Source organism: Chaetura pelagica, unplaced genomic scaffold (assembly GCF_000747805.2).
Source record: "Chaetura pelagica isolate M959 unplaced genomic scaffold, ChaPel_1.0 scaffold737, whole genome shotgun sequence".
NCBI classification, from domain to species: domain Eukaryota; kingdom Metazoa; phylum Chordata; class Aves; order Apodiformes; family Apodidae; genus Chaetura; species Chaetura pelagica.
This window is the reverse complement of record NW_009953813.1, coordinates 835465-849118: the sequence shown is the minus strand read 5'-3', so window position 1 is coordinate 849118 and position 13654 is coordinate 835465. Positions and strand designations below refer to the sequence as shown.

At 42.5% G+C, this 13654-nt stretch overlaps 1 protein-coding gene across 1 annotated transcript in view; it reads right to left on the bottom strand.

Annotated features, from left to right (window-relative positions):
* AGBL1 (ATP/GTP binding protein-like 1) overlaps positions 1 to 4759 on the bottom strand; it is a 276400-nt gene extending 271641 nt beyond the window's left edge. Inside the window, exon 1 of the mRNA XM_010001309.1 lies at positions 4709 to 4759. Coding sequence (XP_009999611.1) covers positions 4709 to 4759 — 51 coding nt within the window. The remainder of the gene's footprint in view (positions 1 to 4708) is intronic.
* Between the last annotated feature and the right edge of the window lie 8895 nt (positions 4760 to 13654).

The following is a 13654-nucleotide window of genomic DNA, read 5'->3' as shown; positions in this document are numbered from 1 at the left end:
CCAAACCTCAATATTTCTTCTGTGGTCTGGCAGGAATTTGGGGTTAACATATGGATGCTGGCCCTCTTTCTTCCTTAGTAGTGCCCCATGGTAGTGAGCTCTGGGTTACCTTTAGGTTCTCCTTAGACAGGGAGGAGATGACAGCGTGGTAAGAACAAGCAGTGACCCTGAAAGCTGGTGTGGGAGCAGAATGTTATTCCTTTTCTTCCAGTTACAGCAGAAAACAGCATCATGCAGCCTAAGTGGCATCAGCAGTAGAGAAAGCACTGCTGGAACACCCATGTTTCCCCATGAAGAGTTTCCCCTTGAACCCTACAGCCAAGTGTCTGCCATAACTGTACTACTTTTTCTGCTCCAAAGCTAGAGTATTTTCTGTAAGGAATAGGAGGTCACTAAGTCCACTGCTGTTCACTTTAGGTACAACAACCTCAGTAAAACTCAGTTAATGAACCACATAAAAACGGCCATCTGGTTTTGATTTTTCTTTCCTCTAAGGCTATTCCACTAAGCCCTGCCTGCCAAGCTGCCTCCCAAAAACACCAATCCAAACTTCAAGCTCCTCCACCTCCAGCCCAAACCAGTGGGCATTCTGCTTGCTGAGAAGTTCCTGTGATCTTTTAATCTATTTTGCTCAAAGCCAGGAATCTCAGCAGCTCTCCTGACAGAATTAGTGCAAGGATGTAGAGGAGACAGAAGCATATTGCAAAATACATTGATATTCATCACCATTGGAGCAGCAGAGATATCTTCCCACTTGTTTTTAGGATAACAATAGAACTGCCTTGTCAGCCAGCCAGCAAAACAGCTCAAAAACAGCAGTGCAAAGGAGCAGAGAGTTCAAGTTAGCAAACAGTGGATCCTGTATCTGTTCCCTGCTGGGCACCACAGCCATTCAGAGAGAAGTGCCTTTACACAAACAACTTCCATTGATATATCAGATTTTCACCTCTTTCTCACCAGAGCATTAGGAAACCTGTGCTGTCCAACACAGTAGGGCAAAGTTTGAGCCAAAGATCTGCCATCAACCCCAGCGGTTGCCAGCTTTGCAGAATATGTGCACAGGGATTGTGGCTTTGGGAAGCATGTGAAAACCATGCTGAGAGCCAACAGGAAATCTGGGACTCCTCAGGCACACAATGTGTGCTGCCATGGAATAAGGAGATGTTCTCAGGGGTAACGCCTGGGCCTGACAAGTGAGAAAGACATCAGGGGAAGAATCAAATGCTTCTTGCTTAGCTAACTGGTTAGAAGATGGAGTGAGATGAGGGGCAGGACACTCAGCAGTTGGAACTAGGATGCTCTAAAAATCTCAAGGCATTCAATACTCTGGGACAGAATGAAAGATGCTGGCTTAGGTTTTCTGTCATTCTGCTTAGCAACTAATAGCTGTTTTTAACTAAACACCCAGACATCTCCTCCTAGCATCAAAATAAACAAGGGATATAATCCCAAGTCTTTCTGGGATTTTGCATTAGGGACATAACGTTTTTTTCCCTGCATATAAACCATAGATGGGGAAGATGTTTATTTTTGTTAAACTGTGGCCAGGGAGTAGGGTAAGGAGTAGTAACCAGCCCAAACTTGGTCTAGGTACTGCACTGGCTATGTTTGAAAGACAGAGCAGAGCTGGATGTGAGGTGAGGAGGTCAGTGTTATGCAGAAAGAGATGGGAACAGAATGAAGCAACACAGCCCAAGCCTCTGGGACAAGAACTGCTAATTGCAGGAGGATGTTGGAAGGGGAGAGTCAAAAGACAGAGCTAAGAAGGTAAGAGTTAGAAGCAAAATGAAAAACTACAGTAAATTCCTAAGAGCTCATCTCTGCCATACTGGCATAAAGCCTGTGAGACACAAGTTTTTCTTATAGCTGAAATTCACCTTTTAAAGCTGCACCCTGTAAGAAATGAAGAACTTTTTACCTAGGGATCTGAAATGTCACAGATTCCCTGCAGTGACATTTTGGTGACAAAATGCAGCTGGACTTTGAAAGCAGATTTTGCTTTTCACCTTGTCACTTTTCAGAACATCTGTAACATATTGTGCTTTCAGGGGTTTGAGCTGTCTTTGGAGGATCACACTCCTTCGTCTCACTGGGAACAGTTTTGAAGAACTCTGAAACCAAATGTGTTTCTTTCCCTGACTAGAGCAGGAGTTCAGTTACAAAGTGCACAGCGTTCTGGTTTTGTTCTGCATGAAACCAACCTTACCAAAGCCAGGCTGTGAGAGCAGTAGTAAAAGAGACTATGCAAGGAGGAGATGGGGTAGATCATTCCCTTGGTTGAAAATGATAGACCCTATTCTCATGTGGGGACATTTCTCCAAATGAGAGCAATAATCTGTGATGGTGAGGTAGAAATTTAGCCCTGTGTAAGTGACTGAAGGAGAAAGGATGCTTTTATTCTGAGGTTCATAAAGAGTGGCTTGGAGACTGAACGTTGCTTCATTCTTCACTTGAAAGATTTCTGAATACAAAGCAATATTATGTGCTAACAGAAATGGAAAATACAGTAATATCCTGCAGAGCAGCCTGCTGTATGCAGCAGACATGTTCTTCATGCCCAGTAAAAGCATATGAACCAGCATGAACAATCCAACAGGACACAAAACCAAAGCAACCCTGTTTTTGACAGCTGTTGCCAAAATGTAAGACATATAGAGAGATAATATCAGCAAATGCAAACATCAACAAAAGTTATTATTCCCCAGCCCAGAGCTTTCCAACAGTGTCAAGTAAAGGTCTTATCACTGGGTTTCTGTAGCAGAGATAGGTGATGGCACTGGAAGCAATGCTGGCAGTGTTTTGGCTGGAGGTAGGGGAAGGGGGGGGAATATATGCATACCAGCACTGTAATTGTCATCAACCACTTACTTTGTCCTCTAGCACTGAAACTTCTGCATCTTCTTATCACTGGGTTTCTGTAGCAGAGATAGGTGATGGCACTGGAAGAAATGCTGGCAGTGTTTTGGCTGGAGGTAGGGGAAGGGGGGGGAAATATATGCATACCAGCACTGTAATTGTCATCAACCACTTACTTTGTCCTCTAGCACTGAAACTTCTGCATCTAATTGAAGATGTGAGAAAACCTTTTGCTTTTGGCAAATACAGAATTTCTAAAAACAGGAGTCTGGTACCAAGGTTAGATTTCATGATACTGGGGATGAATGCTGTGCCATCTTGTGACTTTATCAATGCCACCACCTATTTCACCTGCAGTGTTGCTAGTTATTTCTAGTCTAGCCATCCCTGTAGCATTATCAAAGAACTGCATGCCTGATTTTAAGCTATAATTTCCTCTTATTCCCTGGGCCTTGTCCAGTCCTGTTCCCAGATTATGTAGAGCACAAGGATTGTTAATGTCAGAGCATAAGAAAAAACAGGAGATGTACACTCAGCTCTCAATCATCCAAAGTAATAGAGAGAGTACTATAACTTGGATATAGCCAAAAAAAATCTGGTACAGAATATGCATTAAATAACCTGTGAAAAATATAGGGTAAGTCACACTGCCAAAAAAAAAAAAAAAAAGACATTTTGATTTGGTGTGCCAGTTTACCTGCATAACTCATCGCCCTAGAGTGTTAAGCCCACAAGTCTAGTAAGAAGTCATGTATTATGGGTTTTTTTAACCTCCTCTACACACTTGCGGCTGGTCACAGGAACCCTGAGACACAGGGCTAAGAGACAAATCCTTGGGCTCATCCTGGAGAGTAGGTCTGTTCCGTATACTCTATCCCTCATTTTCTGCTGCTGCATTGCATGATGTCTTGACAACACATTGCAGTCAGAGGATGCTGCTGAGATGTGAAACCCCCATCCCAGTGGGCTGCACAGAGGGACTCAGGGCACCCAAGAAACACAGACAACTGCCGTTTCACCATAACTATCTAAAAGCTGCTTTTTATGCAAGGAGCTTGTCTTTGCAAAGCTGTTGCCACCCACTCCTCATTACAAAATGATGGCTCATGAAAGCACAGGTTCCTTCCCAAAACATTTTAATGGGGTAACCCATTCACACCTTAGGTCAGACATCTCCTGCAAGAGCAGGAGGAGAGAATTCATGCTGAGGGAAGACAGAACCATGTGGATTGCCTACAGGCACAGGAAGAGATAGCTCTCCTTCATCCTGAGGCTGATTCTAAATCCTTCCCTTTCCCCTGCTCATCAGGAGCATCTACTGAGCACACCCAATGCCAGCAGCTCACCGGTCTCAGCCTCAAGAGTTTTATCACTTTCCTGTGAGTGTTCAAGGGTCTTGGTAAAGACAATTTGACAGGGAGGAACTTGCTGCTTCCAGGCAGATCTGTTTATTCATCCCCCTCAGCCCTCATGTGCTGCTGGGGCTCACCTAGCTCACAGGCTGACAGCGCTGTCAGGTCCCATTCATCGCGGCACAGCCAACTCCTCACACCTCCCTCACTCCCCTGATCAAGGCAGCAAGATCTGGGGAGCCCAGACTCTGCCCTCAGACAGGGCTCAGCAATTGCTGCGTTCCAGTAATTGCCAGCACTCATCTCCAAAGAGTGAAACTTCATTTCATAAAGGCTTTTTAGGGTGGGAGGTGCAGGTTAGGACTCCAGCACATTGATGCTTTTAGAGACAATCCAGCAGGGAGCTCACACGAACAACCTCAGCCCAACAAGCCACGGCTGGTGAATTAAAGAGGAAAACAAGCCCAAGCAGCTCTCTCATTAGCTCAAGCTGTTCTTACCTGGAGGGTGGAGAGAAGGACTTGCAAGCCACTGGCTTCTTGTTCTGCCATGCTGCACCCCACTCACACTCCCTTTTCCAGCAGCAGACACAATGCAGCTAGTAAGCAAAGCTGCCAACTTGCCTTGCTGCCGCCCCTGTGCCGTTTAAGAAATGAAGAAGCTAAACACAGATCCCCAGACACACGCACACTGCTACCACCAATAATCACAGCAATGCAACTCTAGACCTCAGCAGGAGAGATAAATGTACCCCCCTCCCTCCCAGCTCTCCCACTGTGACGAGAAGATTAATTCCTATGTAAAGAATCCCAGGGATTAAGGAAAGTGCTCAGGAAAGGTCTGGGTGCTTGGTGTGTGGCAGGGAGAGTGTGGGGAGGGTGGTAATAGCAACAAGAAAGCAGAAGAGCTACAAACCTCAAAGAAAGCCAGGGAGAAGGGAGGGAGCGTGCTGGATGCCTGACAGGCATTCCCAGCTGACCTGTTGATCCGTTCCAGCCCCTGCATGGACTCGTCTCCGTTTGACTCTGTTCCAATGAAATTGGAGACATGGAGAAGACAGAGCAAGTGGGAGAGATGCCCTCAATCTTAACGAGTGCTGACAACGAACGGAAGATACACCCAGCATGAGGGACAGGTGGAACGGGCTCACCAAGCCCTGTGGAGAGTTTTTGGCTTTCAACCTGGTGCTTCTCCCAGGTCCCCGCCAAGCAGAGAGCACCCAGAGAGGGGCATCTCCTGGCTGCACAGCAAAGGCCAGGGAGGAGCTGCCACAGCAAGGTGCAGTTTAGGGGAAGAGTTTGCTGCAACAGCCAGTACAGTGATTCACAGGTACCTACCTACCTCTGCATGCAACTATTGTAACTCAGAGCACAGTTCACTCACCCCCCCCCACCCCAGTGCACAAGCCACGCTGTAGTACAGTTGTAGTTCACATTCCTAGGAGGGCACAGAGTCCACTTTTAGCTTCAGCTGAATAATATCAAAAGGACTCAGTAAACAAGGAAGAGCTGGGAAAGAAGTAGAGAATTATATGAGGATTTTCCAGTGAAATGTTTTCAATGTGAGTATGTCCCTTAGTCCAACACAATCATTTTTCAGAGATGCAGCAATTTCAGTTCAGCTTGCCTAAGACCAAAAAGGCATTTTTGATCCAGAGACTTATCACTCCAAGGTGGCTGAAGAATGACAGTGAAGACAATTCCTATGCAGAAGACAAAGGCTAGATTTTTTCTTTCCAATTTGGGGACATTAATTTCAGGTTTTTTACTTTTTGAGTAAGTACTTTATTCTGATGGGGGACTTTTCAGTCCCTCCAGCAGAAGCTTATCCACTTTGAAATAATAAATAAGGATTTTGGAAGCAGCAATATGAATCTTGTTCTCCGGGCACTAGGCAGAGGCTTACAGAACTCAGCAGAGATATACTAGACAGCCCAACACGAACACACTTCCTTTACTGATGTCAGTGAAGCAATCACAGATCCTAATCTTCTAAGAAGCAGTTGAATAATATAACACTCCACTTTTGGCCAAGAACTATTTCCATGTGATGATAATAACAGCCTGAAGAACCTTAATTGATCAAGTGCTTTAGGCAAGTGAAGCAAGAGAAATGGTAAGAGAAATCCTCCCCAGCTCAGCAATGTGTGAACAAGTGGCACAAGCGTGACATTCCTTAGTTTCTGTGTGTGCCAGGGTCCCAGGGTGTCACTACCAAGTTGCAAAACAAACCAGATTAAAATACCTTTGTCATAATTAAGGAGACAGTCCATTCAGAGAGAATGCCATGAGGACCATTGATTGATGGACAACATGTTCTACACACAACTAGGCCAAATAAAAAGGTATAAGGACTGATCTCCTATGAAATTTTAGGTTCAGAGATTTTAGCTTTCTTCAAAATTTGTTGCATTTTCATTAAAAAAAACCCTGTCACACTCCATGAAATACCGTATTCTAGATAGAGAGCTGGTTTTCTGTCCTTAGAGCAGTGAGCTTTTTGCCTTTTTGGGTGAGCTCTATGAGTATTAAAATACTGAGAGATCTTGCCATCCCTCCCTTGCAAAAAGATTCATCCTAAAGGCAATGGAAGCTTCCAATACCAGTCTTAAAGTCTCCAAGAATTAACATGCTTGACAAGTGACTTTGAGGCAAGGCTTTGGGATTTCTTTCACATCAGAGTCAATAAAATCTAATAACAGATGATATATATATAAGAAGGGGAGAGAACCAAGGGAATGCAGGCACAGTGTCCTCAAATGGACTGGGTAGGAAGAAGGTGGGTAACAGGTTTTAGCACTGCCTGCACACTAAGTCTCCTTCAAATTGGCACACTGTAAGAAAATTACTTCAGAGCTAATTAGGAGCTGTTTAAAGGACCTCTTCCACATTGTCATTTCGTTCTCTTTGTGACAATTGTACCTGTCATTAAAGCTGTGTGAAACTAGTAATTCTTGCCGTGTGGATTTTCAGAAGGCAGTGAGCTAATGGCTGTGAGCAGGCAGGCTGCTGGCAGCTGGGATGCCCTGGATCTGCTCCCCTCCTACATCACAAAACCAGGTCCAGCCCTCTTGAATCAGGACAGACTCATGAATACCACATAGTGATCACCCCTCCCTGGTGCATCATAAGACACTAGATGAGTATTTAAATTTCTACCCTATGTAGAACACAAACATTGGCATATGTTACAGGTTCCTATCTTCCATAAGTCTTTCCCAGAGCTCAGTGACATGGTTCTTCCTCTCTGCAGGAAGAAGCTTTAGAAAAAATTACAAACATTTAACCACAAATATGTCAACCCAAAGGATGGAACATCAACAGCAAAGCATGGCAGAAGAAATCTCTTAAGTTCTTCAGAGTGTTGGAGCAGTTAGCTTGGTTGTGCTCAGACTGTACAAGAAAGCATCATAACAAATCTCTGGAGCTTGCATTTGATTTGAACACAAGACCAAATGAAGTGATTAACAAATAGAAATGCTAATGAACAACCTCAGAAGTGACAGTGATGTTTACATTGATATCACGATGTACAGCAAAACCCCTTTGAAACCAAATGCTCAGCTATCAGTCTCAGAGGCCTCTAATTATTCACCATTCCATAGCCACTACTACCACATTTTGCTGAATTTCCAAATTTGTTTTTAGTTTCTAAGAACAGGAGGTCCTTCATCTCAATACACAGAGGTTAAGTAAATTAGGAAACCTACAGAGATAAGTGTCAGAAGTAAAGCATACAGATTCTCCCTCTATATTCATATTACACTGCCAACACAGTTGAAAAATTAGCTTGTTAGAGTTTATATTGATGCTGTCGTTGTTTCCCCTGTGCCCTTAGGTTTATGTGATCCTTAAAATTAAACTCATGACTGCAGCTTCCTACTAGTGCCAGAGTTAATGTTCTTGTGAGGAGGACAGAGGGGATCAGAAGCACAAAGGCAGGACCTCAGGGGTCTCTGCAGGTGTTGCACAAGCTCAAACCAGTAATTCTTTTTTCTTCTGCTCCAGGGCTCAAACACACAAAAAAATTAGAGGTGTCATCGGATCTCTAGTAAATATGTGCTCATACTTTTAGCCCATAGCAAAGGGAAGATACTTCAGGATTGCTTTACCTGCATTAAAAGAACACTCAGTCCAATTATTTCACATATTACAAGCATATTAAGAAACCATTACCATGGATCAGCTCACACAAAGTAATATGTTGACCACAGAAGCCTTCCCTGTGTCTAAACCTATGTTTTCCCTGTGAAATTTTGAAGCTTTCTTCCTGGAGATGTTGTATAGCTATAAAATTTGCAAACTTTCAGCCAAAAACAGAGGAAAAAACCAACTGTTTTCAGCTATAGCATTGCATTGGAATGCTAGAAGGTTAAAAATCTCCATGGGTGAGATAATATAGAAATTTGCCTTGTGAATGAAGGTAAGGAAGACTAATCTTCCACCAGGTACCTAACAACCACAGTATTCTTGATTTGTAAACTAGAAGTGGGAATCCATACAAGAATGCAACATAAACAAAAACCTCTTGTGTTATTTTCACATTTCCACTGACTGTCACCTCCAAAACAATTCTGAATCATCTGAACCCCCACTGAATCGCATTGGAAAGTAATTTACAGGCTAAAGCTAAATTAGACCAAAGAAGATTTAAACACAGCAAATGTAGCACCAGAATCAATATCACCAGAACAAAGTGACCAGCTCCAGCCAAGCTCCACATTTCCCATTCAGACTCTATACCAACAAACCGCAGAACTCATTTAATTTTGGACACAAGCGTTAAATGCAGGATAAACAACGAAAATAAGCTTGGAAACCTGTGGTTAACCTTCCCGATTCTCAAAAAAAACATCAGTTTTGCACTCACCTTGCAGACTTGGTTTCTAATAAGATTATTTCCATATTTAAACTAGCGAGATAGATGAAAGGACAACCAGGTTCCATTAAAAATGGGGGAAAAAATAAAACTTAATTGGATAAATTATTAATTCCAAAGCTAGGCTGAGTTTTATGAAATGCAATTGAAATATCAGTGTAATATACAGTTAACTGTCCATTTATATTAGACAGGAATGATTTCCCCTGTGAAAATTATAGGTAGCCAAAAAACCTATCTATTTAACAAGGGGATATTGCTTTTAGCTATTTGGATGCTTTTTTTCCTCTAACAAACCCTTCAGTTTTCATTCTCTCTCATTCAAGTACAATGTTTATAAGTTATCACCAAAACACAATTAATATATACAAATGTTGAGAAGAGGTGATCTTAGGTAGGGGGATTTAGGTTATGGTTGGACTTGATCTTCATGGTCCCTTTCAACCAGGATGATTCTATGATTTCATTTGTGAATGCCCATGCAGACATTTAGCTCTCTGAGTAACATCTTCCCCTCAGAAATAATTTTCTCTTCTACAGTATTGAAATGGTTAAAATGGAAGTGAAAATACCAGTTGTGATACTGAAATTGATTTTCAGATGCTACTGAAAGTGACCCAAGGCCCTTACAGCCACCGGATAAGAAGTTAATATCTTCTGGGTCAGGAACAGACCACTGGAAACTGCTGGTGTTTCACTGGTTTAATACAAGGCTGATAGTGTCCAGAGTGTCTGGGGGAGACTGGGGAACAGACAGAGCTTTGCTTCTCTGGAGACATCCTTATCCATCCTGCCTTTCATTCTGTCACTGTGCAGCAGCATGGCCTAGGGAGCATGGGCTGGGAGACAAACTACAGCTCATGTTTACAGCAGCACAATGACCAAGGTTATAGCATATACAAAACCATGGGGCTGATGTATGCCAAACTACTGTGGATACGTGGTCTGTTGTGTCATTATGTGATACAAGGTATTGTCTTGCATCTTTTTTCTTTCTGACTATTGCTGAGAGGCATATTCCCACCTGTGTTCCCATTTTTATCCCCAGCTCCCTAAAATTCACACCATTTGTAAGGGCACTAACTGAATGCAAAAGACCTGCTGTAATAACATGTTAACCCAAGCTTGAAAACACATCCTGCACTTGCAGCCCAGGCTCAGTTAGCAGTCACATGACTTCCACATATTTTGGAGCTCTTTCTGAATATCAATGGACAATATTTTGGCAATTCAAACTTTCAGCTGTTGATCAATTCAGCCACAAACTTGTTTCCTAAACCAGGAAAGGAAGTGGGCTGGCTCAATGCCATGCTGCTTTTTCCTCTCCTATAAGAATAAAAATTTTCATATATCAAGTAGAATGTGTGTTTCTTATATCCTGACAGATTGTCAGATATTCTGAAATATACTTTGTTGGGCTCTTATTTAAATCTAATTTATGAAAAGCCAGCTATATATTAAATACACATATGCAACTAATCTTGAGAAAAATGTATTTAACCACTTGACTGTTGTCAAGTGTTCCCACTTTGTCCCTTCTGAACCCCTTGCTGTGTTATTCACTGCTTCAGATACAGCAAGTAGACAATACTCACTCTCCTACTGAATGCTACAAATGTGTCCAACTAAGATCTACCCACTGTGTTACTGATTGCTTCTGGTCCACTGAGAGAGGAGATGCCTGCTATGCTGGTGAATCTGCAAGGTACAGGCAAGTAGAGTCCCTTGCTGGGCTGCTGAGTCTTCTGGTTTTTGATAGAGCACACACAGTGTGGGGCTGACTATCCCACCTTTGGCCAAATAGCCCATAATGCCACCCCCCTGTTGAAGGACAACAGAAGGGATGTACCGGAGATGCAGGGGAGAAGGATGAAATAACAGCACGATAGTTATGTTAACAGCATTGATGCTTTAATCCTCTTTGTCAGGTCCCCAGGCAGCAGCAAAAGGCAAAGACCCCTTGCTCTGGTGCTTACAGCTCAGTGAATGTTTCTGCTGGACAAAACATCCTCCCCATTTTCCCCACAAACATAACTATATCAAGTTTTTCAATTGCTTATAAAAGGAAACTATTCCATTTCCTACCCTGACAACCTGGTTCTCCTTTTGTCACTTCAGTTGTCAGTTTTGTCTGCTTAAAATGTCTCTATTCTAATTTAATAGTATGTAGCACCCACACTGCAAAAGTGTGAGCACAGACTAAAGTGCAAGACAAGGAAGATTCTATTTGTTCAAAGTTTAAGGAAATGGACTTTATGCCAGTCAGACACAGCAGTACACAAAGCTTTCCTCTTAGCAGAACAAATTGTGTTCCAGCTGTATTTTCTGCTTGTCTCACATTTAGCATCTCTGATACACAGTATGCAAAGGTGCCAAAAAAGAGGTGGCTCTGAAAGAGTAAGAAAGAAAGAGGAGAGAACTGAATCCAAATGAAAAATCCAGTGAGTTAAGCATTTCAATGAGCCCAGCAAATGGGGAAGAACATAGAAAGTTGGGCTGTTACAGGTGACATAGAAAATTACCTCCAAAAGGGATTCCCCACCACAAGTTTTGTAGAGACCTGAGTTTGTAGTCCACCCTTCTCCCTCTTGTTTTCCTTTGCTTAGAACTGACTTAAAAAATGAATGTGTATCAGTCATCTTCCAATTCAGAACTGAACTGGATGAACAAGAACATCCATAAAACACAAAAAGCCAAATTCAGGGGGTACAGCCCTACAGAGATCACTGAAGCCTGGCAATGCTACCTACACTGGTAGCTCATATTTAAAGCTGAAGGGCATTTTTAAGAGGAAATAAAGCATCTTAGACCACTTCACTTCTAAACTTGACCTTCAAGGTGGGAACAAATGCTGTGACCCTGTAAGTCTTATTTTTACTTTATCCCATGCAATCAATGTTTCCAGAAACAGCAGCCTACTGAACTTTATTCATTGTATTTGATAACCAATACTGGAAGGCTTTCTCCACCCACCCATCCCAGTGCATCAGAAGCCATTGGAGTGACTCCTCTTCAAGTCTAATTAACAGAGAACAAACAAACTCCCAGGAAAAGTCCTCTTTTATCCCCATCTCACAAGGCAGCAATAAGAACCACAATGGTGTAAGAACACCTATCATCTTTGCCATGGACCCATCAGACCTGGCTTTCTCTACAGGTGAAGTTGAATTCTCTAAGTCTGTAGGAGCCTCAGTACAGATACTAAGGTTTGGTTGAGACTGAATCTGAATAATATTTTGTGATTTAACAAATGCAGCAGTGCTAGAGAGGAATTAGAATAATTCTGTCAGAGGGTTGCATGAGAAACACAGCTGGAACTGAGGACGACCAATTATTTACAACCCTGCATCATTAAACTCCTGCTTATTCTGAATGATGAACAGTTCCTCTTGCAAATAGAAACAAAACAATATTTTAAGTTCAGAGAAAATTGCACTGCAGGGAAGAAAATCTCAAAGACAAAGGAGCTGTAAGGCCAAGGGACAGTATTTGTCTACATTTTGCTTTGAGTGATTGAAAGCAGGAAGCTTTCCAGAAGACTAGGCTCTGGAAGTAATTCAAGAGGATTTCTTAGGAAGATAGGTCTTTCTGACTTTCCTCCACTCCCTAGTACTCAGAAATACATTCCGCCTTTCATCCTTTTCTGTTGCTTAGAAAAGTGGCTTCTTGCAAACACTCTGAGAAGAAAGCTATTCAGACAGTCAGCCCACTTTCCCACATGCATGAAACCAATGGAGACACTAACTACTGACATGCTGTATTATGCCCACAGATTCTATGATCCCAGCCTCTGCCTCCTCTCTCCATTATAGGTGCTTTATCTTAACTCTGATCTCTTCTGCCTTCTTGGAGGAATCCCTGCAAGCCTGCTAAAGAAAATAGCTTGGTACAATCTCAGAAGAGCCCTCTTGTCAAAGTACAAACCCTGTGGAAATCATCTCAGACAGAAGCTATTTCTGGAAATAAGAGTTACTGAAGCTTGGCTTCCTTTTGAATGCAGTTTCATGGTTGACCAGCTGTGTCTGAAAGCACAAGCTTTCCAACCAAAGGGGTCGGGACAATCTTTGTCACACTTTCCTGGTCCTCAGAGCCTCCAGAGTCTACTAAAAAAGTCTCTTCCTCATCAGTGGCACATAGTACACATTTTGCTTATATCCAGCCTCCTATTTTCACTGAAATCCCTTGAAGTTTGAGTAGCAGGGACAAACCCAGAAAAGACAGGATTGCTCCAGTCATGTTTCCAAAGGAAAATAAAGAAAAGCTATTAGAAGAATAACCATTCAATGCCATTTTCACATCATCTCTAAATACATGATACTTTTGTTAAGCCCATGTTCATGGCTGAACTAAAGCAGTTTGCTCTCTCATCCAGTGAATCCTACCCAGATGAGGAAGGAAGTCAGGAAAAGGAGACATTCACCACAAGTTGAAATATAAAGCAATTCTATGAATTAACACAACTAATACACACACCAAAATAAAGCATACAAAATTATACTCAGCCTAGTCCTCAGAAGTAGCAGTAGGAGCAGCCAGCCAAGAGAGAAGAGCTCCAGGAAACAGAGCTC